This window comes from Pseudopipra pipra, chromosome 22 (genome assembly GCF_036250125.1).
Source record: "Pseudopipra pipra isolate bDixPip1 chromosome 22, bDixPip1.hap1, whole genome shotgun sequence".
Lineage (NCBI taxonomy): Eukaryota > Metazoa > Chordata > Aves > Passeriformes > Pipridae > Pseudopipra > Pseudopipra pipra.
Genome location: NC_087570.1, coordinates 3,977,672 through 4,003,496, shown reverse-complemented (window position 1 = coordinate 4,003,496; position 25,825 = coordinate 3,977,672). Strand labels below are relative to the sequence as shown.

Below are 25,825 nucleotides of genomic sequence, written 5' to 3'. Positions count from 1 at the left end.
CTTTCTAAAAATCACGTTTAAACCTACAAACTCTCAACACTGGAATCTCCTTTAAACTGTAAAGTAATTTACATTTTTATCATCAAGCTGTACAAATCTGTTGTGCAAACTCCACAGTCCAACCAATAAATCAGGGAAAGGTTATTACTGCTCAGCATCTGGGAGCTCAGCATGTTAAGAAACACAACATTCTAATAGCAGCAATCTCTGTTTGCAGAGAGATGTTTTCAGTTATTCAATTAAAACTTACCCATGTCAAACATTGCTCTATTGAAATAGTGCTCAGTAACCACAAAATTATGCCGGTTTTTTCTACAATCTCTCTTTTAAACCTCTTGACTTCTCACATTCAGCTTAAAAAAGACTCTTTTAAGAAAGTAAATTTATATGAAAACCTACTAGTTCTACAGTTAGTAATTCTGTTAATGATTCCACTGCAGCAGCAACTCAAATTATTCCAACACAAAGCTCACACATCCTTCACACACGTATTGAATGCCTTGGTGTGTCCAAAACACAAGTTGTTGCATAATTGTACAGCCACTGTGTTTATAATTTAACTAACAACTTACTGCTGCCTGCAAAATGCCAGGACAGAATAAACAAATGAGAACCCCAGAAGCACAGCAGAAACCCTCTCCAAAGCTTGGCAACTCTGTCCAACATTTGGATTCAATCGCCAACGGGATAAATATTAAACAAAACAGAGGGGAAAGATAATCCTAAATTCCACATACAACAAACCCCTACACCCACGTTATCAGGTTCACTCTCCTGAAATCAGACTGGGATGGGAAAGAGGAGATGCTGCTTGGAAGGTGCTCCAGGTGCCAGTGACTGTAGCAGCAGTGTCCCAACACACCACAGCAACAGTCAGACAGAGAAACTGCCTCTGTGTGCAGGGGGAGACCTTTCACACCAAGTGGTTTTGGGCATTCCTTGACACCCAAAGGCAGTTCCTAAAGTCTTGTTGGCTTCATTTTGGAAGGTTCAAGTGATGAGAATTCCCCTTGTTTTGCTGTAACTAAAATCCTTGCAGGGGACTGGGGGCCTTGGAGGAACCCTTTCCTCCCAGTTGTTCCACGTGTGTGTGGCCTGGAAAACTCCCACCTTGCTTCCCTTTCCCATCTGGAAGTGGTAACTGCCCCCCCTGGGCTTGAGGCCAGGCACAGACCCCTCAGAATCACCCTCAGGCATGACCTGGGATCTGAATGCTCACAGATAATGTTCAACACTACCAAGACTACAGAAGTATCATTTTTCAGAAAAATCTTCCTGAAATACATGAGGTTTATATAAAATATTTATTCCTTTCTCCAGTTTGGGTTGATCCAAAAGAATGGGGCATTTCTTTGGGAAAATATTTCTGTATCAGCCAAGACACTGAAGGATTACTCTGCAATGGAATGTAGAACTAGAGAAGATCTGACCCTGCACTCTTATTTTCTAAAGCTTTTTCCCCTTGACATACCCAGTGTTCTCCAGGTTTTTGCATGGCATCTGCCCAGCTCCAAACCAGATCCCACCAGTATCAACTCTCATTTGGTTTTCACATATCTTGATGTCACACAAATGAAAGGGGTTTGCTACACAATTCACAAATGTCTGTTTTACAGTAAAATAGTCAATTCTTCCCCCTCCTTTCTTGGCTGTCCCAGCTCCATCAGCCTCTGCTAAAACCTTGCCAAAGGACCAGTTGAAGCTTTCAGATGTACTTTGTCACAGGCTAAAGGGGTGATCCTCAGCTGTCAAGCAGCAATGAATCTTCAAAGTCACACTGTTTGCATCAGCTGCTTATTTGTCACTGTATCTTTTCCCACATGTTAACCTCTGCCCTCGTTTTCCAGGTTTTCATGGGAAAACACACACCCCATGTACCAGCCACTGAAAATTACAGCCATGGGCAAATGCTATTCCTTCTACTCACAGAGCCAGTGAGGAGCTGCACTCCAGCAGCATGGCAGAAACCATGCTCATTAAGCCTAGAAGGCAGTATGATGAACATTTACCTTGGTCACCTCTTCAAAAAGAGCTGACTGACTGCACTCATTACACTTGTTTGTACACCATCCTAACGAGGCAGCCAAGTCACGTCCCTGCTTCAGTTCTCCACGTTACTTTGAGGATCACTTGACACTACACAGGCTGTTAGTTCCTAAACAACCAAACATGCAGGTTACATTCTCTTTCTCAGATACCTGGACCCAAACTGGACACAAGAAAAATCATCATCTTCATTGTCTTCATCACTACTGTCCTCAGACACATCAGAAACGGCAAGGAGGAGGAGGGAGAAAGGGTTGTCGTACAAACTACCACAACAAAAATGGAAAAGGCCATCAGATTCTTCTTAAGCCAGAAGGAAAAGTAAATGGTAGCTTTTAAGTCTGTCAAAAATCATCTTCTGTAAACATGCAGGCAATGGATAACTCCACGTTAGTAAAACCAAGACCATACTAACATGCTCTGTTACACTGCCACAGGTTATTGAGGTATCAAAACCACCACACATTTACAACCCAAAAATTGAAAAAGTATTTTTCAGACCCAATAAAAATTAAGGCTGAAGTGGAATGCTTAGACATGACTGAATAACAAGTATTACAATTCTAAGCTAGTGAACTTTAAAGCAATGATCTCAAAACCTTGTGTGCTTGTTTCTCCCTCCTGCAGGGACAAGGGATTCCAGGAGCAGCCAACAGAGGAAATGCGGTGGCACTTGGCCTGGCACTCTGAAATAGGCTGATCTGTAATTTAAATCTGTGCACCAGGGAATTAAATCTAACCCAGTCCAGCAAGTAACAGCTTCCAACAAATTAACTAAAGCCCTACTGAGAAAACCTCCTCAGAGCAGGAGGTTTGTCTGGTTTACTGTCCAGCAGCAGTAACTGAAAGGAAAGCTCATAGTTTAACTGGAATGGATGCACGGAGAGGAGGAAATGAAAACCATACTGCTCCTTTTGCAGTCATTCCATCAGCCCTCAGATGCTGGCAGAAGCAGGTGTCACGTTTTGGCACAGACAGCCGGTTAGCGAGTCAAGGGATTAGAGCAAACCAAACACAGAAATCAGCTCAGGGTGAGTGGGGTGAGCTCAGCACAAACAGCAGCTCTTCCAAACTGCACGATGATGCCACACCCTGCACAGCACACACCAAGCACTGCTCTGTGCAATACCTAGGAGGGATCCTGCTCTGCAGGGAAGGACGCCTGCGCAGGGCACCGGGCGAAGCAGGAAACAAAGGTGGGCCCATGGCTGTGGGCCTCTGCCTGGAGGTGATGACTGGCATGGCTGGAGGGCTAGCAGCCATGGCTGGAGGGCTTGGAGAACTAGATGGGATGGAAATACTCAAGGAACGTGGGGTGGAAGAAGCGGAAAAGCCTCCAGGATGGGCCACGGTGTATGGCCGGTACCTCGGAGAAGGCGGCTGTGTCCAGGAAGGGCTTGTTGCTGTGAGGTGAGAGCTGACAGGAATGGGAGGCACAGCTGTGCTGGCAACTGAACTGGCTGGTGGGGTAAGAGATGAACCAGTCATTGGTACATAGCTTGTGAAATTGGTAGGAGGAGCTGGACTAGTCCCATAGAGACTAAACCAGTTACAGGGGAAAAAGAAAAAAAAAAAAAAAAGCAATGATTTAGGATATGCAGAAAAAGAGTGAAAAAGATAAAATGAGCAAGAGAAGTCCTTGCCCTTCTCATGACTCTTCAGCAACATTTCTGCAGCTCACACACATTACTCCTTTCTACTGTTGTTGAATAAAACTACGTCACAATCTATACACTTTAAAGAGTCACGGCCTTCAAGATGCAAGGTGGGGAAACTCCTCAGCAGGAAACAGTTACATGGCTTGACTCTATCAAATACACTTCTAGCCACGGCAGTGTAATCAAAAACGGTGAAATGGAGGGACATTCACACAAAAAAAGAGTGAAAAACTTTAAAAAACGATTCTATTTATCGTTCTTGGGACACTTCTAGGCCCCTCTCTCTCTTCTAGTCTAGCAACCAATATTCAAGTGAAACCAGCATTCAGTTATAATCAGAAGTCACCTGGACAAGGAACTGGAACCAAAGGAGCCCACATTACAGAACATGGGGCTGCTTCCTGGGTTGGAGCCCATGTTTAGGATGAGGCTTCTGTCGGGAGAGCGGGCGGCGGCAGCGATGGGCTGGGATGTAGCTGTCAGGCTGGCAAAGGGGTTCTCATCCCTTGCCTGGGTGGACATCATCAGCACTTCCATCAAAATCTGCCCAATCAAGTCCTTAAAATCTGAAAACACTGTTAAGAAGAAGAGAGTCAGTGTCCTCATCTCTGCCTTCAGCTACACATTAGTCAGAGACGTAAACATTAGCAGAGAATTCAAGGAAAAAGGACAGAGAGAGACTTCTGTGAATTAAGTGCTGCTTTTGGCAAAACCAACACACTGACACATCTATAATTATCACTCTGTCTGTATTAACCAGGTTCTGGAATTACAGCTACACAAAAATACAGCTTTTATGGAAAATACTGAAGATCAAACATGACCTCATGCTGCTATTGTTGGTTATTGAAGTTGTGTTGTGTGTTCCACTCATATTTTCCCACCCTGCTGTTCAGCTGGGCAAATTATGTCATAAAGAAAGAAAAAAAAAATAAATAAATGCATACACACCCCACACATAAAATAACCATTTTTAATTGGGTCATATTTATAGCTAACATAGAAAACATAGTTTGTTATATAAAATAATCATGACTCCTTGGCTTATCAAATTAACTGCCAGATGTCTGTTATGATGCAAGATAATTCACTGCAGCAAAGAGAGAAAAAGGTGAAAACAAAGAGATGGGAATGTGCCACTCCAGTGAAACAAGCCCTGCTCAGGTGCCCACCTTCCTTTGGGTTCTGCTTGAACTGGGCAGAGAGGGAGTTCAGGAAGATCACGTCTCTGTCTCGGTCCTTCCAGGACACCCTGAAGATCTTACAGACCAGCTGCAAAGCTTGTTCCTCAGACACCTCCGACCCAGACAGGGGCTCCTGGGGGGCAACAAGCCAAGAATCAACACCTTGCTTGCCACTGTATCAGTCAAGTCACAGTCGGGTACAGATCTCCTTTAAAGGGCTTCAGCCCAACTCTTAATGGCAGATTTTGCATGTTTATGAAGGAATATTGATGCATTTGACAAAATTGGGAGAGAACAACCTGAAGAAACACAAGGGATGCAGAAAAGATGTAGCAGAAATACCCAAATCCAGCAGGACTCCCAAAACACATTTGAAAACTATACACTAAGAAGGGAAATTTAACCTAGACACCTATGATGTCTGCCTTAAGGAATTAATTGGGGATTCAAATTTTCATTATCCACAGTTATTTTAAGAGTTTCTTGTAAAAATGAAAGCACAGGAAGAAGCAAACTTCCCCCAAGTCTTTCTCAACTTCAAATCTTGCCCAAGATAGAGACATCTTTCACTGGAATGAACTCAGGACAGGACTAAAGACTCAAGAATTTGCCTTGTTTCCCTTTCTTCCAAAAAAGAAAGGTGATGTAAACTGTGCTCAAAATAAAAAACTAGTTTCTTTAACGAGAATGGTCCCACACAGAGGGTACCAAAGGTTACAGGGGAGGGCTCTTGCAACCCTAAGGCAGCTCTGAGTGTGCACCTGAAAAAATGATGGACCACAAAGGAAGAACACTGAAGTGATTACCCCCATGATGTGAGGAGAGGTGGCTTTTAAACATTTGCAGAACATATGTGACAAGCCAGTCCCATCACTCTGCCCTGCCCTCCTCTCTGCTCCCCACACTGGAAAAGCAACATGATACACAAACTAGAAAATTCAGCTCTGTGGCATTTCAAAGGTTGGGCTTTGAGGCTATTTCCCTGAAGAGTTCTCCTGTGAGAGTTGTACATGTTTACTAGAGCTAAAAAAACCTTCTGATATTTGACTAATATTAGTGCAGCTTGCACTGCAATGCATCTTACTCCTTCAGACAGCAACACTCTCTTCCTTTAGAAAAAAGAAGTCAGTGAGGAAGAAAAAAACACAGACTGGAGAAAACCAAGGTTGCCACTAAAAATCTCCCTTTTTTCTTTTAAATTTGAGACCTCAGGATGGCTCCCCACCCCCCCAGTGGAAGGCTGTCCTTGATTCCAGGCTATTTATTGCCCAGCAAATAATGAAGCTGTCCCAGTGCCCGGCCTGCAGCTCGGGAAGGATCCTGTGGCAGGTTATTGCTCCGTGGCTTCAGGCCAGGCTTTTACCAACAGACCTTATTACTGACAGGGCAGGAATAAACAAAGACATCTAATGAGCACTGCAAGAATTGCTGGAGAAACTTCTCCCCACTAAAATCATGTCCCATTTCTTTATGGCTCTGTTTCACACAGGCCTTAAAATCAAATGACAAAGAGGACGATTCCAGGAGTGGATCAGAGCTTTGCTTGCTTTCTTTTTCTACTTTAAAGGGTTCTACCAGCTCTCTAAACCTTGATAGCTAAATCTTCTTATGTATTTTCTTATAATATCTGAGGAAAACCTTATTACACAGCATTACTCCAGCACACATAACACTTGAAGCAGTACTTTTGTGAGCAGACCACCAAGTGCTACACAAATAAGATGCAACAATCTTCAAAGTCTCTTAAGAAATGGTTCTTCAGACCTACTGTGTATTAAAAAAAATAGATGTGGGGACTAATAGGTCACTTTGTTTTAAGATATAGAACAAAACATTTTCTTTAGAGTTTTCAAATATCATCTGTAAATCAATCCGAGACATCAAAATGCAGCTTTGATACTGGGAGTTTTGGCTTGATATTGGGAGTTTTGGCTTGATATTGGGACTTTGGGCTTGATATTGGGACTTTGGGCTTGATATTGGGACTTTGGGCTTGATATTGGGACTTTGGGCTTGATATTGGGACTTTGGGCTTGATATTGGGACTTTGGGCTTGATATTGGGACTTTGGGCTTGATATTGGGACTTTGGGCTTGATATTGGGACTTTGGGCTTGATATTGGGACTTTGGGCTTGATATTGGGACTTTGGGCTTGATATTGGGACTTTGGGCTTGATATTGGGACTTTTGACTTATTTTTCCTTCACACGAATTTTAATGAGAAAATGCAGTGAAGAACTTGTTTACAGCTGACACCTGAGGTTCCATCCTCTCAAAAGCACGTGTTCAAACCCTGGAGATGACTGAGCCCATCCCTGCTCCCTCTCCACCCAAAGCACACCGACCTTGTCCGTCAGGCTCCGCTTCTCTCTGCGATCGTTCTCATCGACCTCCATGTTTTCAATTCCTGAATCCACATCAACCTGGGACATACTGCAAGTGGAAATAAGAGAAGAAGCCTGTAAGATGCTGACTGAAGGAGTGGCCCCTTAAGTAGAAGCAGCAGAGAACCCAATGCACAAACAGCAATTAAAATCACTGGTTGATAAATGCTTCTCATGTTACATTTATTTTGAGTTCAAGCATTCTAATTCCTTCAGCAGGCAATACACAGCCATCACATCCCATAACTTTTTCTTTTTTAAGCAGAGCAGCTGAATTATCCCCACCAGACATGCTCATCTCTTAATGTCTAAGATAAAGCATTATCTTTTAGCACTTTAGGTCAGGAATTCCCATTAAAGCCAGAGTAAAACAAGCATTACAGTGGTCTAAATAGAGTGTGATTTTTAAGCATTAAGCCCTCCTGCACTAACACAGCTGGGAGGGAGAGAGGGCAGAGCCTTGGCCTGGGAACAGGTTTGACCATCAGCATTGTGCCATATCTGCTGGCTTTTACAGGCTGCATTTGTTACCTTTTCTCACAGGAGACACTATCAATATCCATGCTCTGGGACCGAGAGAGAGACTGGGATTGGGTTTCAAGGCTGTTGGATGGAGAACTGCTGAGGGAACTCACTCCTTCGCTGCTCTGGCTTCGGTGGGCTACTCCTAAAGAAAAGGCACCACCAAGGTGTTACTACAGAGGTGAGAAGGCACCACATGTTATTGGGATGGAAGAGGAGAGGAAATGCTGTTTTTCAATCCAGCTGTTAAGTGTTATTAGTAATGCATTAGGAAATAATTGTTAATAATATTCAGTTAACTACAGGTAATCCTATTTGCTACCTCCCCTTGCAGCAGCAATGTAGGAATGCTTACCTGCATTAAACACAAAACAAAGTTAATTTGCATCCATGGGGAGCTCAAGAGATTCACTCCCTTAAAAACTCATCTTTCATAAGATTGCTCTGTCTACTTCAGACCTTGTCAAAGCCCCCTAAACTCTGTCCTATCAGAACAGGATTTTGGGCCATTACAATGGAGTTAACTTGGGTTAGGATAAAGGACACACACACTAAAACAATTTACTGGGAAATTATTGGTACTTTTCCTTCTCCACAAGAATAAAATAAGCATCCAAGAAGTCCTAACAACATGCACCAAGTGTAACACCACCACCACCATGACTTTGGAGGAGGGCTGATGTGTGTCAGGGGATGAACAGATGGAGTCCCTTTGCAAGGGAGACTTCTCCACAGAGGTGTTAGACACCAGCATGGGAGGAGGGAAGTTATATCTGTAACTCCAAATAAAGCAGAACAAGGGTTCTTGGTGAGTAACAAGGGTTATTGGTGAGTAACTTCAGGGCCATAGCTGGGTATTATCATTCATAAACAACATTTTTGAGCCCATTGGGTGTTCAGTGTGAAAAGAATAGAGATTGAAACTGAGATCCTCCATTAACTACCTATTTGCCAATATTAAATGTCTGCAAAAGATTTCACCCAGACAGCAAGAAAGAGTCAAGAAAAACCTCAATTTCAGTTCTAAATGCCTATTTTCTGCAGTCCTGGAATTCTGGTGATGCACACTACAGCTGTGACACTGAGTCCTTGCAGGAGGCACAGCCCCAAAGCTCAGCACCACTTCTCCCCAACACCAAGGGCAGTGTCTGAGCTGAGCAAGGCTGCTCGGGTCAGTCAGGTTAAATAAAAGCAACTTTCAGCAGCAGAACTTTAAGGATGCAGATTCCCCAGGGATAACACCCAGCAGCACTACACTGCCAGTGGCAAGGAAAGGCTGAAGTCAGCAGGGAATTCCAGCATGCAGCTGATTTAAGATATCCCAGTTACAGCCTTGTTTTACTTCAGGACATCATCAATTACAAAGGGACAATATTCCTGGACTTCTTCATCTCTCCTCTTCCCCCAAAAAATCTGGCTAAGTCAGTGGATAAAGAGACCAGAGCAAACATGGCTTACCAGGGCAAAGGACTGCATTGTTCTGCATTCCCTTGGGGTCTGACTCTCACTGCCAGGAAAATGTGCTTTAACAGTGATGCTGCAGCTCTCATTACCAGGCCCCCTCAATCCTACCCACCACCTTTTCACACAGATCTCCCAGACTTTACTTGCACCTGAACTTTGCCGGATCAGGTACACAATGAAATACCTGACACCCAAAGTTCCAGTTGTCACTGATACACTGTCTTTAGGTTCTTCAAAATATTTCCAAAACACATACAAAATAAGGATCATCTTTTCCATTAAATTGGTGCCTAAGTCTGATCTCACCATGACAGGCAATTCTTGAGAACAATGCATGTTTACAAGGACACCATTCTGCTGGGGCTCCTCTGTATGTCCAAATGAATTAAAATCCTCTGCAGTCACTTTATGCTGCTGAAAGGAACTGCTGCAAACCACACAGCATTAGCTGAGTCTTCATTTATGCTACATAAACACAGCAGATAATCTGTTACGGAGAGTTTTCCCTCATCCATTCCCCAGTTTAACCCCATCTCTCACCCTGGTGTGAAAAAGGACACACATTAGCAAAAAGCTGCAATGAAGGCACTGTAGGAAGCAAAAACTGTAACTTCTGTTTCTGGTCATCAGCCAATTTGGTCTGCACAGTCAGGAACTGCCCAGATGGTTCTTAAAACAGAAATCTCCCAGATCTTCACTATCCAACCACCCCAAACCTGTCAGCCAACATCTGGGCATTTCTTCCTTCAGATAACACCTTTCCACACCTCCTGCTCTCTTGGCATTATTGTTTATCCAGTTGTGCACTAGGATGGATCAGGATCTCATCTATCTGAAAACCAAACATTTATTTTTCCTGGGTTAGTTTTCACTTGGATTAAGTCCACAACCCACCTCACCACAAAGCTACTACAGACAGCAGAGCAAGAAATACTCCTTTCAGCAAGAATCCAACCTAAGATGGATTAAAAGTCGTGTAACCACAGGCTGAGGGAACACTGTGAGTGAACTCTGCACTGTTCTTAAAAAAAAAGTCACCTCTGCTGCTGGGTTGCTGTCTGTAATCATGAGGACAATACAGAGTGTTAAATTCCATCTGCAATGAGATTTTCCTCAGGAAAAGCTTCTGATAGCTTTTCTCTGTCCTGCTTTGGATACAAGGCAAGAGAACAAGCAGGAAGGAGTCACCCCTAGGTATTTCTGAACAGCACTGTAACTAAACTACAAGACTTAAGCTTGTAAATTACCCTATTTGCCAAAGGGAAAAACATGGCACTTCAGAGAGCAAATAGGTAAAGGATAAAGAATTCTGCAAGCTTATTAGAAATCATATTGAAAACTTGGTTAGAACAATCCTGATGTTTGTTTTGTGATTGGTTTTGTGAACCTCTCAGCTGAGAAACAACAGGCAAAACAATTCAGGTTTTCAGATAAAGACCACAATCCTGGCAAACATGCTAATTTGTTCTGATCTTTAAGACAGACGACTTGAAATCAAAGTTTTCTAAGTCAAATGTGTTATAAATATAAGAATATTGTCTTCACCTGTCTGCAGAGCAACCCTCCCAACTTCCCCTGCTTGCTGCATTTGTCTGATTTTAACGGATCAGCTCTTATTGCATCTTCTGAAATAAATACCATTTGTAAGCATCCTGCTTGTATTCACTCCAGTAAATAGTGAATTGGCAAAGTAACACAAAGCAGAAAGCAAATACTTCGTTCTTACACTGACCATGCACAGTCACAGCCTGCTATTTTTAATTGTGCCGAATGCTCGTAATTAAAGATCAAAAATGAACTTGGGACTGATTGCTAAACTGGACCTAGAAACCAATCAATAAAAACTGTGTTGCAAAACCAGAAAGGGATTTTTCCTGTCTCCTTGACAGATCTTTTCCCTAACATTGTGCAATATTAAACTGTATCACGAGCTTTGGTAACCCACATTTTAAATGCCACGAGTTTATTTGCCACCTGGAAAACAACTGTGAACGGAATGGAATGAATGGAAAACCATTTGTTACTTGGAAAGGGAAAACAAAAAGCACCCTCAATCACTGCTTCTGAGAGTCACTTTTAACAGCAGCAGAACTGAGCCCAAAGCCAGTGTGTGCTCTGAAGAGAAGGGGGTGTGATGAACGTGAGCAGTGAGGTTTGGTCTCGAGGTGCAGCCTCACCTGATGCACCGATGGGAGAGGTAGCTGGGGTCATGCTGTGGACATTTAGGCCCAGGCTGTGGGAGGGACCCGGGGCTGGTGCCACCACGGGAGGCCCCGGGGGGGTCTCTCTCTGCGGGGACGTCAGGGGGGTGGTGGGCTGGGACGAGGACCCTCCTGCCAACCGCGCCAGGCGCCGCCGCCGGATCTGCACGGGAGAGAACAGACCAGATGAACACCTCTGGGGGCACCCACAGCTGCACAGGGAGAGAAGAAACCAAATAAACACCTCTGGGTGCACCCACATCTGCACAGGGAACAGAGAAGAAACCAAATAAGCACCTCTGTGTGCACCCACATCTGCACAGGGAACAGAGAAGAAACCAAATAAACACCTCTGGGTGCACCCACATCTGCACAGGGAACAGAGAAGAAACCAAATGAGCACCTTTGTGTGAACCCACATCTGCAGAGGGAACAGAGAATTAACCAAGTGAACACCTCTGTGTGCACCCACATCTGCACAGGGAACAGAGAATAAACCAAATAAACACTTCTGTGTGCACCCACATCTGCACAGGAGAGAATAAACCAAGTGAACACCTCTGTGTGCACCCACATCTGCACAGGGAGAGAATAAACCAAATGAGCACCTTTGTGTGGATTCACATCTGCATAGGGAACAGAGAAGAAACCAAATTAACACCTTTGTGTGCACCCACATCTGTACAGGGAACAGAGAATAAATCAAGTGAACACCTCTGTCTGCACCTACATCTGCACAAGAAGAGAATAAACAAAATGAGTACCTTTGTGTGCACCCACATCTGCACAGGGAACAGAGAATAAACCAAATAACCACCTTTGTGTGAACCCACATCTTCACAGGGAAGAGAATTAACCAAGTGAACACCTTTGTGTGCACCCACATCTGCACAGAGAACAGGGAATAAACCAAATGAGCCCCTTTTTGTGCACCCACACGTGCACACACTCCCCAGGCTGCCCTCTGCCCTCCCTCCCAGCAGGTATTGACTCCTGGAAAGGCAAACATTGCAGCTTTACCTGACAGCTGCTCAGTGGGCTCAGTGCTGTGTCACAACACCATCAGCCCCTCCATGCTAAAGCTCTAAGTGTGTATCTGCTGCCCTGGGAAGCCCTTTGCACTGGGGAAGGCCGTGCTTGTCCCTCCAGGGTTGGGTAAGACACGTCCAACATTTACTGCTCAGCAATCTCAAAACCTGCAACACTCCCCCTCATTTATTCTGGCATTTGGCAAATGCATTACTGTGATAAAAGGGACAACATGGACATGACCTTTAACTTCTCATGACACCAAGACACCTGTGCTAAAGAAGGTCCAGCTGAAGGTTATTCAAGACCACCACTGTCCAAGTTAATCCCAAACAGAACTGCAACACCAAAAACATACAGCTCATCTGCTGGACAGAAGCACCTGGAGAAGTGAACACAGAGTAAAAAACATCCTCTCATCCCCTCCACACATTCCACCACACAGAATCTAAAAACTAGTATTTTATTTTTAAGACTAAGAAGCACCTGCCTTCAAAATCCAACTTCAGAAAACTGTTATGAACCTATTTATTAAAAATTGTAGATGATGGCAGAACACTAAGGATATACACGAGGAATAAACAGGCAAAATATAACTTAAGAAAACTCAATTTGTAAGTGCTTCAGGTTGCCATAAATGAAAAACAGGATGTTCCCAAACCTTACATCTTCAGCTTGAAAAAGGCCCAAAATAAAAGTATCGTATTTGAGGGTGTCAACTCCCTGCAAAAATGAGCAATTCCTGTTATTCTCTTTGTATTATGACAGTCAAGCATTGCACACAACTTAACAGTGCTCATTTCTGCTCATAATCCTAAAGAACTGCCAAGCAAGTGAAAGGGTGAACAAAAGATTTGTGTCAAGTCAATGTCTACACTCCACTCCTGTACCATTTAATGGCCTGTGAAACCTCCTCCAACAGGAAGAAAAACAGATCAAATTAAATCAGACTTCAGAAACTGTGGGAAAACACTGCCTGGAACTACATCTCCCTCCACGACAGGTGTCACCACATGAACATGGAAGGCAGCTGGGATTTCTTTTTTTTAATTTAAGATCCAAAAAAATGCCTATGAATAGAAACTCTCAATCCTTCCTCCTTGTCAAGCAAAATAGGGGAGCATAAATGAATTGTTCAGCTTTGCCTTAAGTAAAAGTAACACATGTTAGGGTCTTTCTCTTCTCCACTTGTACCTTATATCTTAATTTTTCAGCTGTTCATCCACCTGTTTATCTAAAATAAAAAAATTACAGAACTACCTCAGCCCCCAGAGGTAGAACTGAGAAAATGTCAGCTCTGTGTCCCCATATCTGTTTTCCCTACTGCTGAATCCAAATGAAGTGCTCACAGCTCACAAAATACCAAATTAAAAACAACCCAGCTGAACTGAAATCTCTCTGAATTGGGGGTTTGATTAAAAATTTTAAAAACTCCTTCCTCTCCCTTAAACAGACCTATAACTATGTATTTCAGATAAGGGAGGAATGGAAAAAAAGTACACATACAAACAGTCCATATATGCAGCAGTGTCTGAAGGAGAGAGATGAGGATTTATTTTTCTTGGTTTTTATGTAATTTATGTGATGTGAAGCTCTTCCACAACTGCTCATAGTCATCCTTGCTAGCAAGTCCCCAATCTGATGCTAGGAAGGAGATGTGTGAGGATAAAAAGGCAGAGATAATAACCAATATATTTATCAATTTATTCTCAAGTGCAGCCCAACGTTGGTTACTGAAACAAGGTCACCTCCCCATCATCTCCCAGCCCCAGGCAGGTAACTGAGGTCACTCATGGAGCTCAGCATCCCTTCCCCTCCAGTGCTGGGCCAGGTCAGTGCCCAAGTCACAGCAAATCCAGCTGCAATCAGCACTGTCCCAACAGGAGGGCACCAGGACAACCCTTCTGTTACCCTCAGTCCATCAACCACCCACCTTTTTTAGGGGCCAATCCCCCAGACTGACTTGCCCTGAAAAACAGCCTGAGATGTGCCTGGAAGGAGAAACCTGCCCAGACACTGAGCTACTTTGAGGTAAGACACTGCAGTTGAAACTAATACAATATTTTCCCCTGCCCCTTTAAGGATGGTAAATTATATTTACCTTCCTTACTGCTGAACAAAGTAACATTACAACATAAATAAACTCTGAATATTTTTCCCGCTGACAGACACAGCTTTCACAACTGAGGGTACACTGAGCAAATAAAGGACCAGATCTGGATCTTGGACACTCTGAGCTGTCATACTGCTTTAGGTTTATATAAAATTATCAAGGGAATCTGAAGTTTGATCTGAAGGTTAGGAAGTTTTAACCAAACAAAAAAAGAAAGGAGAAACAAAGATACTACGCTAGAAAGGGAAAGGTACAGGCTGAAAAAGAAGTTTGGAAATACAGCATAAAATTGGTGGAGACATTCTATCCAGCTAATTCCCTGTGTCCTCAGACACAGAGAGGAGGGAAGATGGGCTTTTTGCTGAGGACACAACACAGGGGCTCAGGAGCTGGAGCTTGTTTGCACAACACCAGGAGACCCCAACCTGTTGCCTTCACATAACCCAAATAACGGGTCAGAACTGTGGGAGCTCCAAGTGACCTGTTCCCATTTTGGACTGAATGACTCCCCAAATTACCACAAAACAGCACATGGCTGGGCTTTTAAAACATTTTCTTAGGGAAGTTCAGGGCGTTGAATAATCCCCAAGCCTTGATTTCAGCAGTAAATACCTGCAACAGGGACATGACAAAGCTGTTATGTGTCATTGTTACCTAACACTGACAACTTACTTGGTGTTCACTATTGCAAGGGCATTGTTTGCTCCACAGCCCATCTTCCCTACAGAGCACAGCTCCAGAACTCAGTTTAACAGCTTAATTGAAAAAAAAAATAAATCTAATAGGTTGGATGGTAAGAGCACATTGGTTTTTAACCAGCCCAGCCTTTGCTGGACACATCTGGACTCACATCTGGACATCATTTGAATAGGAGTTTTCAGAAACATATTTTTGATCTTAGTGGACTTCTTAAAAGCTGTTATCTGGATGCATCACAAAAAAAGAATGTAAAAATAGCACCCTGTTAGAGCTGGTTAACTGATAATGTAATTCTGCAACAGGCCAATAAAGATGTACAACCAGGAAAGTTGTACCTCACCCACTCCCAGTTCAAAAAAATCCTGTATCAATATCTGCTCTAGTGGCAACTGCTTAGTGAGACCCTAAAGAAATTTCTGATTCTACCATCAAATAGGAGAGTTCCAAATCTGTACAATAAAGAGTAATTTGAACAGATAACTTCATTTTGCTTATATTCCTTACAGCATCTTAAACTGGTTTAAGAAATGCTTCATTTTCTGGTGACGCTGATCATGTTCTGTGCTCAGAAAATGCTACTCAAAAATCATGTATATGCTGGAAGACAATAAATTAACATCATTCTTTCCCACCTTATGCCACATTTAGCTTGATTCTGCTTTTTTACTGTGTAGCCCCCATTCTCATCTTGGGCTAGCTATTGTGATAAAATTCACACACTAAAAAGGAAATTTCTTTTCTCCTCTCTTAAAAAATTACTGGTCCATACAGAATGACAACTGCTAGTGCTCAGCAAACACTGAGAAAATTTCAATGAGACACTTGATAGCAGTGGAAAATACCTCCTTGAAGCTAAAATACATCCTATAATCCCAAAGCCATTGTCAATTGTATCTATCTCTCTTCTTTTTAAGATGCAATCCCTTAGTGATATAACTGATTATGGTTTGATAGAAGATAATCTTATCTGGAAGAGCCTTGCAATTACTTTAAACTGCCATGAAGTGTTTTTTCACCTTTAGTCAGGGCCTGATAAAAAGTTTGAATCCAAAGAAGTCACAGATAAGGTATTTTAGAAGGTGATTTTTCCATTTAGTCTGATCTACTGCGCCAAAGAAGAGTAAAGTGGAGATGTGGAGGAATATTAAAATAGACTTGGCTCTGACTTTCCAGTGAGGGATCCATTAATAACAAGAAGTGACATTGTGACTCTCCTAAAATGATACAAGATTGTCTCAAGCAATCACCTAAAAGTCCAGTCAGCCTGATCCTTGCTGAATTGGACAAGAAAGACCTGGAAAATTTTGAGTCACTGGAGACAAACATTCTGCCAGAAAAGGTGGACGAGTCCCCCCTGGAGAGCTCCTGTCCTGCAGCCTCAGAGCCACGATGCAGTGGTTGGGTGATGTCAGTGCTGAGGCAGGGACACAAACCAGCTTCCTTAGGTCAAATAATTCTGAAATTAATCATAAAACACCTCACGATCAGGGCAGCTCAACAATGAGAAGAACTGTCTGTAAACAAAGTGCTCCTGAAATACACCTGTAAAACTGGAGATCCCTTCCCACAGCAGGAATTACAACACCACTGTCCCATCCCACTCCTCCCAATGTGGGAATTGTACTCCTTTTCCCAGTGCTGTCATAGAGTATGAGGATGTCCATCAAGTAAACAGCACCAAGTATTTTCTCTTACATCGTGATGCAACACAGCAGGATTGCTAAATCATGATACACAACATGATCCAAACCATCTGAACCTTATGGAATGCAAACCTGAGGGACACCAGCAGCCACTGCTCCACAATCCCACTGTGAGATATAGCACAGAACAAAAATAACACCTTCTGAGCCTCCCTGGAATACAAGCACTGAGGCTGCACTGCAGCTGGTCCAATACAATATATTTTACAAGCATGCAATACACATTAATATGAAATTATTATTTTAAAGTTATGAGAGATTTCAAGTTTTACGTGATTTGGGCATTACATTGGGACAGTGGGAAAGTCTCTGTGTCCTGATCAGTACCAGGACATAACCCATTTGGAAGTCCTCTAGTACATGAGCAAAACATAAAACCTCAGTCTATATTAAAAACCGAAGCAAAACAAAAAGGAAACACCACCTTTTAAAAGGAAGAAACAAGAAACAGTTCAGGTTATTCCATGACACAGGTTTGTCCATTACAGCCTAACACTACAAGGCTTCAGTGAAAGAGCAAGAGGTTGAATAAATAAGAAAAGGCAATCAAAGGAAGCACTGGAAAACCGAGAAGCCTGTTTCGAGAAGAAACGACATTAAATATAAGGCCACAAACACGCCCATCTTGCTCCTCAGCAAAGAGTCTTACAGGCAAGACGTTAAGTGTATTACTACGCTAAAAGGCTGGGTGTTTTAGATCACACACAGAGAGCACACGAAGGCGCAGCGCCGGGCACAGCGAGGGGACACGCTGCACACAAAGGCCACCTGGCAGATGGGAGAGGAAAATAAACAATTAACCAGGAGAACAGCCACCCAACCCCAGGGCCGAGCCGGGGGCCGCGGGTCAGGGACAGAGCAGAGACAGGGGGACGGAGAAAACGCCGGGGAAGGACAGGACGAAGGCAGAGCCCCCCAGGATCGCCCCCTCCCCAGCCCAGCGTCCCCTCAGGGTCCGCACAGGGCCCGGCCCCGCCCGGTGCCCCCTCCTCGAGGCCCGCCCGCCCCTCAGGCCCCGGCCCCGCGCACTCGCCTCGTCCGCGCTCAGCTCCTCCATCGCCTTCCTCTTAATGGTGCCCGGAGGGAGGGCGCGATCCTCCGCCCCGCCGCGGGGCCGCTCCGAGCCCGCGCTCTCCTGCCGCCGCTGCCCCCCGGGCCGCCTCACAAGGGCATCTCCGGGGCGAGCGCCGCCGGCCGAACCCACCGCCGCTGCCGCCCCCGGCCCCGCCGCCTGCCCGCTCGCCCGCGCCTCCGCTGCCGCCGCGGCCGAGGGGGAGCCGCCCCTCCGCGGTGCCCCTCACACGCCCCCTGAGGCCCCTCAGCCCTGGCCCCCGCCCGCCCGCGGCCGCTGCCCCGCGCAGGGATTATTCATCAAAACAACAGGGCGGCGGCGGCCATCTTGGGGGGCGGGATCACGTGACCCACCGCACAAAGGGGGCGGGGCCGCGCCGGGGCCGCGCGCGCGCCGAGACGGCCAATGGCGGCGCGCCGAGGGGGCGGGGAGGGGCGGGGCCAGAGAGGCAGGGAGGGAGAGAGCGAGGGGCGGGGCCACGCGCCGCTCGGGAGGGGCGGGGCGTCCGTGAGGGGCGGGGCGTCCGTGAGGGGCGGGAGAACGGCAGGAGGAGCGAGGGGTCCGTGAGGGGTCTAAGCAAGGCGGGTGGGGGTCCGTGAGGGGTCCGGGGAAGGCGGGTTCAGGAATCCGTGAGGGTCTAAGGAAGGCGGGCTCGGGGTCCGTGAAGGGTCTAAGGAAGGCGGGCTCGGGGTCCGTGAAGGGTCTAAGGAAGGAGGACTCGGGGGTCCATGAAGAGTCTAAGCAAGGCGGGCTCGGGGTTCGTGTGGGGTCTAAGGAAGGCGGGCTCGAGGATCCGTGAAGGGTCTAAGGAAGGCGGGCTCGGGGTTCGTGTGGGGTCTAAGGAAGGCGGGCTCGGGGGTCCGTGAGGTCAGGGAAGAAGGGCGGGAAGGAGCAGCCCCCTGAGGCGTCGCCGCCTGCCCGGGGTCGGTTGCAGCCCCTCAGGGCCGCCGCGGTCCGGGCGCGGTGAAGCCGCTGAAGCCTTCCTCGCTCCGGTGGGTCCATACATGTTAATCCCTTCCCAGTGACGAGGGAGTGAGAATCCCCAGGAATTTTACCTATTTACTGCAGTCTGTGTAACACATCGACGGGAAACCGAGGCACTGAGACCCTGCTGAGCACTGGGCCCTCAGCCTTTCCTAGATGAAGTTTGAACCTGAAGCATTTTTTTTTCTTTATTGCCAACTTTTCTGCACCTGGTTTTTCCATTACACCACAAAATGGTGTCTTTGTGAAAGATATTCATCTTTTCCCTCGAGGGAACCAGTCAGATTAGCTGTGAGTGCATTGGAGGGTCACCGCCCCCAGCTTGGCTTGTTTGATCAGTTATAAACAGGTAAAAGGGAACAGGATTTTTAAAAGCTGCGATTTGGAAGGGGATAAACAAATTGAGAGCTGCATCAGCAGGTTTTTAGCCCAGGATGAGCAGGCACTAATAACAAGACCTGGACAGGGCAGCGGGGTTGAGTCAGCGAGGGAAGGAATCCCATAAAAGCTGGACAACAGGATGTTCTAAGATGGAACTAAACTGGTCTGTATGAGCAATTAGGACATAGTTTCATACACACTGCAAATAATCACATAGCAATAAAATTGATCCAAGCTTTGAAATGGGGATATGAGGCAGGTAGGATACTTGGTCTTGTGTTTTTATGCACATTTTTAATGTATTGATCTAAATTTTTTTTTAACAAAATCTTTTCAATGACTTAACCAAGGTGCTCAGAAGGGAAAAAAAGAATTTTATAAATAATTGGATCATAAGATACATTGTTGGTCTTTTTATAGGACATATGTATGTTGTTACCTTTGAATTTTAGATTACACTTCATTTTGTGTTTACCTTCTTGAGATATTTTTTTTAAGAAAATGGAAACACCTTTGAATAAAACCCTTCAAGTGCTTCTCTGTGGAGCTCTGCTCTTGTCCTTCAGTTCTTTAGTTCAAGTTCATATCTTTTTGGCAAAAGCTATATTAATGCCTTTATTTGCCCCCTCTTTCAGAACACACTACTACTCCCTTCCTTTTTTTTCACCACGGATTTCAAGGTGTTTAATTTGTGTTTTATGAAAGCATGTGGGTCGGTTTGCACAGAAATGAAATCAGAATAAGCAGTCTTGTCACTGTAGTAGCTTCTCTCAGCCCTAAGATCTCCAGAGTATCCTCAAGCAAGTTCTGCCTGGCATCACCTGCTTCCAGACCAGCAATTTGAAGCAGGAAGGCAGCAATAAAAAAAACATCACTCTGCTGATAAAAACTCTTCTGTTTTTATCAGGAAGGGCTTCCTAACAGCAGCCTCCTTAAGGACTTATGACACCTCCAGTCATGCAGGTTTCTAAGGCTGCCTTTTTCTGACTTCTACTTGGAGCCTCTCTCTGTACCAACAGAGTTAAGGTCCTCGTTGCCTTTCTGCATTGCTTTTACTGGAAGGCACAGCTTGAAAGCTGTGGGGTTTGAGAAGATCTGCACAGTTTAACACTTAAAACGTTTACGAGTTAAATGTAGGTACAGCGCGTTGCAGAAGCGCCATCCAGTGGAGCAGAAAACTCCCTGTGGCTGCTGCTGTATTTCATTGAGGGATGCGAGCGGGGCTGCTGCCTGGGTTTGTTACTTCTATTCCAATAACGCTGTGACAGCAAGTTCGTTTTCAAACAAATGAAAAGCTACTCAGTTCCAGAAGGAAGACGCTGTCAGGATCCACAGAATAAACACCAGGCGTTTTACTGCTGGTCCCCACATTTCCTTAACTGTGTAAAGACCATTAGTTCTTTTCTTCTTATTTTGGAAACCAGCTTATATTTACACAGGCCTTTAGTAATTATGGGGAGGTCAATCTAACTAAAACCTTTATAGGCTTCAACAGGTTTTGTTTGACTTTGGTGGTGGCTTTAAACCTTCTGAACTGATAGGAAGTATCAGGAAGGTGGTGCTACTCATGTTTCAAAATGTCAAGGACTATTTTTTCATGTAAAGTAATTAAGTTGCTAAGCTAAAGCTAGGAGTTAAAACTCTTTTTCCACTCCTGATACACTGTTAGTGTTACCAACAGTGCACCAACTCACTGCACTTGTACCTGCCAAGTTGAACTCACCACTTCCCCGTGTTCGTACAAGGCAGAATAAAACCTGCTGCCCCTTGACCTTCTGTAACATTGCATAAAGAAAAATATTTAACCTAATGCAAAATAATCTGAACTAAAGGAGCATGGTTTTCACTCTGTTTATGTGCTTATGGAGTTCACTTATTTTGCAGAGTGGAGTCTCCGTGGACTACTCACCTTCTGGGATTTGACCCCAGGCTGGTTTCCTCTGGCAAACTCAGTTATTGAGGAGGAGGAAGCAGCTATGGCACAGTGTGGGACCTCACACTACTCATGCAAGATACAGGCAAGTGAGTTAACTACTACTCTGCATCTTAAAGAGAAACATTTTGAACAATAAATCTGTATTCTTTGTTGTTTGCTTCATTGTTTATCTTCCCTCCCATCATTCCCCCTGTTTTGTTTGATGTTGACATGCCCCTTTAGAATTGGGATTCTTTAGAATCCTTGTTTTAATGCAGACTCTTAGTCAAACAGAGACCCAGGCCATACCACTTGTTTTGAGTTGGACTTTTTCCTACAGAAACACATTCAAAAGTAAGATACTTGAGGTGAGTTTGGTTTGGGGCATTTATTAGCAAAAATCAGATTTTTGACACTGGCAACAGCACACTTATTTCCTGAGCCAGAAACATCAGCCCATTCAGGTTAATAGGCACAAGGGATCTGCTCTTGTCTGTAGGGCCATCCCTGGACATGAAGTGTGGTCTCCTGGGTAGAGCTGTCTCTGCAGGGAGGAGCCAGGACAACACCCAGATTCAAGCTCTCTTGAAGACCTGTCTGCACACTTGGTTCTCACAACGAAGCTCCTACCAAAAAAAACCAAACCAAAAACAAAGAAACAAGAGTATAGATGTGCATAGGAAGGAGCTGCTTCCAAAAATGAACATGAATTCTTTACCCCACTCTGGCCACGTATAATAACTTCTGCTTGACATTACAGTGAAGTTGTTTCAAAGCAGAATGTGCTTGCCATGTATCATCCATTACAAATACTACAGAGCTAGAAGACTTGTGCACACATTATAGACCTTATTTTGGTCATGTAGAGACAGAATTAGTAGGAATTTGAAGTCAATACCAGGTGAAGGTCATCTCCTTCAAGCCAGTGAGTCCAGCCCCTGTTCTTCTTCTCACCAGTCTGGACACAGACAAGTTTGTCATTTTCCCAGGTAACCAGGCTCTGTGGAACAGGAAACAAAGAAGTGTTTCTGCACGTCTGTCTCAGGTTTGCAAAATACTCATAGACAGTGTCTATTTTCCTACATAAAAGAGGACCTAAATACTACTCCTGAGTGAAAGTGAAACTCCTTGTCTGTAACTCAGGCTCCTACCTCTGTGTTGCATTACAAAGATTATTCTTTAAACAATTTTAGCTCAAGTGTCTGGATTGATCAAGGCATCTTAATTTTGTAACAGCCTCTTGACTTTATATATGCATTCTTACCTTGCATTTTCTGTTATCCAAGCCTTTATTATCCTCTTCAAACTCTTGTCCCACTTTGAACTCCAGCAAATAATCTCTGAATGTGCTGGTGGTGTGGATATGGAACGAGTCACCATCTTGTTTGATCACCTTCTGAGGCTTCAGCACTTTGGCTATTTTGCGGGTTGCAAAGTCAATACCTTGGACAGGAGGCAAAAAGGTCAGAGTTGTATTTATTACCAGCCATTTGGACAGCCAGCATTTAACCTGATTTACTACTAGAAACATCTCTTAGGTAGTTTTGTTGCTTGGCCAGAACCTTTTTTTCTGTTCAAAGCTGCACATTACACAGATTTAGACATCCTCTTGTACATTTTACTCTTTGGAAACCAGTTCACTTGTTGCCCAATTCCTATACAAGATTTATAGGACTTTGGGTCAAAATACTCCTTTTAGGAGTTGGTTTGCCACACACAGACACCTCAAGCTTGGTCTCAGACTTACCCCTTGTTTAGTTAGAGGGAATAGTTAGTGCCTATTCTCATCCTTTGTCGAAGGAAAGGAAATGTAAGAGTTAACAAGAACTATCTGCACTCTCTACCTTAAATAGGACTAAAGGAAGGGCAGTCCCAAAATTAACTCCTCAGGCTTGTTTTCAGGACATACCACTTGCTATTAGCAGTTTTTAAGTACAAATATAAACCATCACACTTGTCAAAAGATTTCCTGGTTGTCTGTAATGACCAGTCAGTGACAAAATCCTGATGTTCCTGGTAATACTGAGCTCCAGGCAGTGCCTCCAGAGTCTTTTCCATTTCTCCAGTGAATGTTTCCTTAGAGGAACAGGCAGGCAGCTGAAGCACATCACATCCCAATAGCATGCTCAGAGTTAGGGTTTCTGGCAAGGGGATGGGTAAAATGGGGGCTGTGCATTAATTTAGTTAGTTGCTTTTGCCACCTAGATTAAAACTATCATTTTATAGGAACACTAGAAGTTTCTCACTTCATGCAGGCTGGGGTTGTGATCCTGCCAGGGTGTGTTCAGCGACCCTGTGTTGGACCATATTGCCCAGGAGTCAGCCTGTGCCACTCTGGGCATTCCAGATGTGCCAGGATCTGAACCATATGGGCCAGGAGACAGTCTGTGCCACTCTGGGCATTCCAGATGTGCCAGGAGCTGAACCATATGGGCCAGGAGTCAGCCTGTGCCACTCTGGGCATTCCAGATGTGCCAGGATCTGAACCATATGGGCCAGGAGACAGTCTGTGCCACTCTGGGCATTCCAGATGTGCCAGGATCTGGCAGGCACGTTTTCCCATGTTACCAGTTCATTTCAGCACAGAGGGATTTTGATTCAGCACTCACAACAGCCATTCCCATTAACCCCTAACAAGAATGTGTTATAAAAGCTGTAAACATATAAACTACTTACAGATCTGTTCTTTAGAGGTGGATATAAATGAAGGGAAGGGCTGGGCTTGGCATAACCACATCCTTATCCATAACCCTCTAGTTCTTCAGCTGACCAGGTATTAACCTGCCCCCTCTACTTGCCCTGGCAGACAAGTGTCCCATTCTAGCTCTGCAATACTGACTTCAGCCTTGTTTTGCTCAGCATGCTGGAAACCAAGCAGGACTGATTAAAGGCAGGTTGGAAATCATCAACAGGATCTTCCCCTCTACTTTTAAGCAAGTTCCCCCGATCACATGCTGAAAACTAATTGCATTTTCTCACAATATTGGTAGTTATATTTAGTTTCAAAAAGCCCTTTACTTAGCTGGACAATGTTTATCATCAAGGACCAGACAGAATCTCTGATTTGAAGACATTAACACATTTAGAGTATAGTATTTAGTATCCTAACTGAGGAATAATTACTCATGATGGGAGCACACTTCCTCTTTTTTTTTCTTTCTGCTTGATAACACAGCAGGATTAGTAACAGAGAAGGGTCCTTTCACTCTGTTACAGATGCCAACCAGACAATTTAAGTAGATTCCCCGGTATAGATACAGCCAGAAAATAGATTTCTTTCTAGTTGTGTGACCCATAACCACCAAGGGACAGTGCTGGTCACCAGTTCCCACAGGTCACAAAGGTAGGGAGGGGTGGGAGAGGCAGGAGAGGAGAGGGCAGCACACGAGGTTCCTGCTGTCACAGTCTGTAAAGAGCTTTGTACAAGAGAGCTGATGAAGTCCTGAGAACTTTCTTAGCTCCCCATTAAAGCACTGTTAATCTCTCTATACATCAGGCTTAGAAAGTCCCCAAAGCTGCAATGACAGGCTCCAGTAATGGTCTGTTTATCAATAAACAAAGATCCTTCCACTGTTTCTCAGAGAAAAGAAAAAAGTTTAAGCAATGTCTATGCTTTAGAAGAACTTAGACTCTTAAAATTCAGAAGGACCCTTATTGGGGGAAGGGAGGAAGGACAGAATCAGGTATTTTCACCTACCTAAGGCCACCATATAACCTTCAAAGTTGTCATTGCTGACAAGGTTCCAGGTTCCACTGAAATCCACAGGCATTGCCAGACAGCAGAAGGAAGATCCAGTCAAAAAAGCAAAAATGAAGAAGTAATTTTCTAAGCAGGCCTTATATAAAGCAGATTGTGGGTGGGATTACATCCCAGGGCCTTTCCTATGGAGGGGAAGGGTGCTACTGCTGGGCCAATGGGTGAGAGGGTGTTTGTGGAATGGCTTCAGCTGTGCTGGAGGGAAAAGTTCACCGTGTCCGAAATCTTTGTGTGGAGCAAATGTTAATAGCCCAAGAGCCACAATGCAAGCCAAAAACTGGCTTGTGTCCATCTTGTACCCTTTAAAGGGACTGATTTTATCATTACTAAAATTTCCTGCATGTTTATTAGATCTGTGGCCTTATGACCTGAAATCTGTGTCTTTGTTGAGAAGCTGAGCAGTGACTCAGGACTGAAAAGGTGACCCACCCCCTGTGAAGACATGCTGGATTTGAACAGGCAGGGATTGACTGCTGAACTGGAGAGAGTATTACACCAATCCATTTTAAAGCAGTGCCTATGGCAGTAATAGAGATAAGAATTTTATCCTGTTGCCTTATATCTGGAGTGAACAGGAGGCACATTCAAACAGTACTTTCATGTACATAAATGTAGCTCCCCCCTTTGCTTTCTACTCTTCCCACAGACAGGAGAGCTGATACAGGAGTTGTTCCACTGGTAGTTTATGAGATGCTTTGCTTTGTGGCAGAGC

General features: G+C 44.4%; 2 protein-coding genes across 5 annotated transcripts in view; both read right to left on the bottom strand.

Annotated features, from left to right (window-relative positions):
- The window catches only part of UBE4B (ubiquitination factor E4B), a 32,525-nt gene extending 20,788 nt beyond the window's left edge, over window positions 1-11,737 (bottom strand). For 2 of the 4 annotated variants that reach the window (XR_010435779.1, XM_064678541.1), the window contains exons 1-7: window positions 11,437-11,737; window positions 7,805-7,940; window positions 7,235-7,322; window positions 4,877-5,021; window positions 4,051-4,279; window positions 3,176-3,586; window positions 2,199-2,312 (exon numbers count right to left, since the gene is read on the bottom strand). Coding sequence is in view for 3 of the 4 variants with exons in the window: in XM_064678541.1 (XP_064534611.1) it covers window positions 2,199-2,312; window positions 3,176-3,586; window positions 4,051-4,279; window positions 4,877-5,021; window positions 7,235-7,322; window positions 7,805-7,940; window positions 11,437-11,722 (1,409 nt within the window). In the remaining variant the exon portion in view is untranslated. The remainder of the gene's footprint in view (window positions 1-2,198; window positions 2,313-3,175; window positions 3,587-4,050; window positions 4,280-4,876; window positions 5,022-7,234; window positions 7,323-7,804; window positions 7,941-11,436) is intronic. The other 2 variants (XM_064678542.1, XM_064678543.1) reach the window with 2 other exon arrangements.
- Window positions 11,738-21,725: 9,988 nt separating this feature from the next.
- Window positions 21,726-25,202, bottom strand: RBP7 (retinol binding protein 7). Its single transcript, XM_064678528.1, has 4 exons — window positions 25,054-25,202; window positions 22,621-22,799; window positions 22,255-22,356; window positions 21,726-21,982 (listed from the first exon to the last, which is right to left on the bottom strand). Exons 1-4 carry the CDS (start codon window positions 25,124-25,126, stop codon window positions 21,932-21,934), a joined length of 405 nt encoding a protein of 134 aa, XP_064534598.1. The 5' UTR covers window positions 25,127-25,202; the 3' UTR covers window positions 21,726-21,931.
- Window positions 25,203-25,825: the final 623 nt, after the last annotated feature.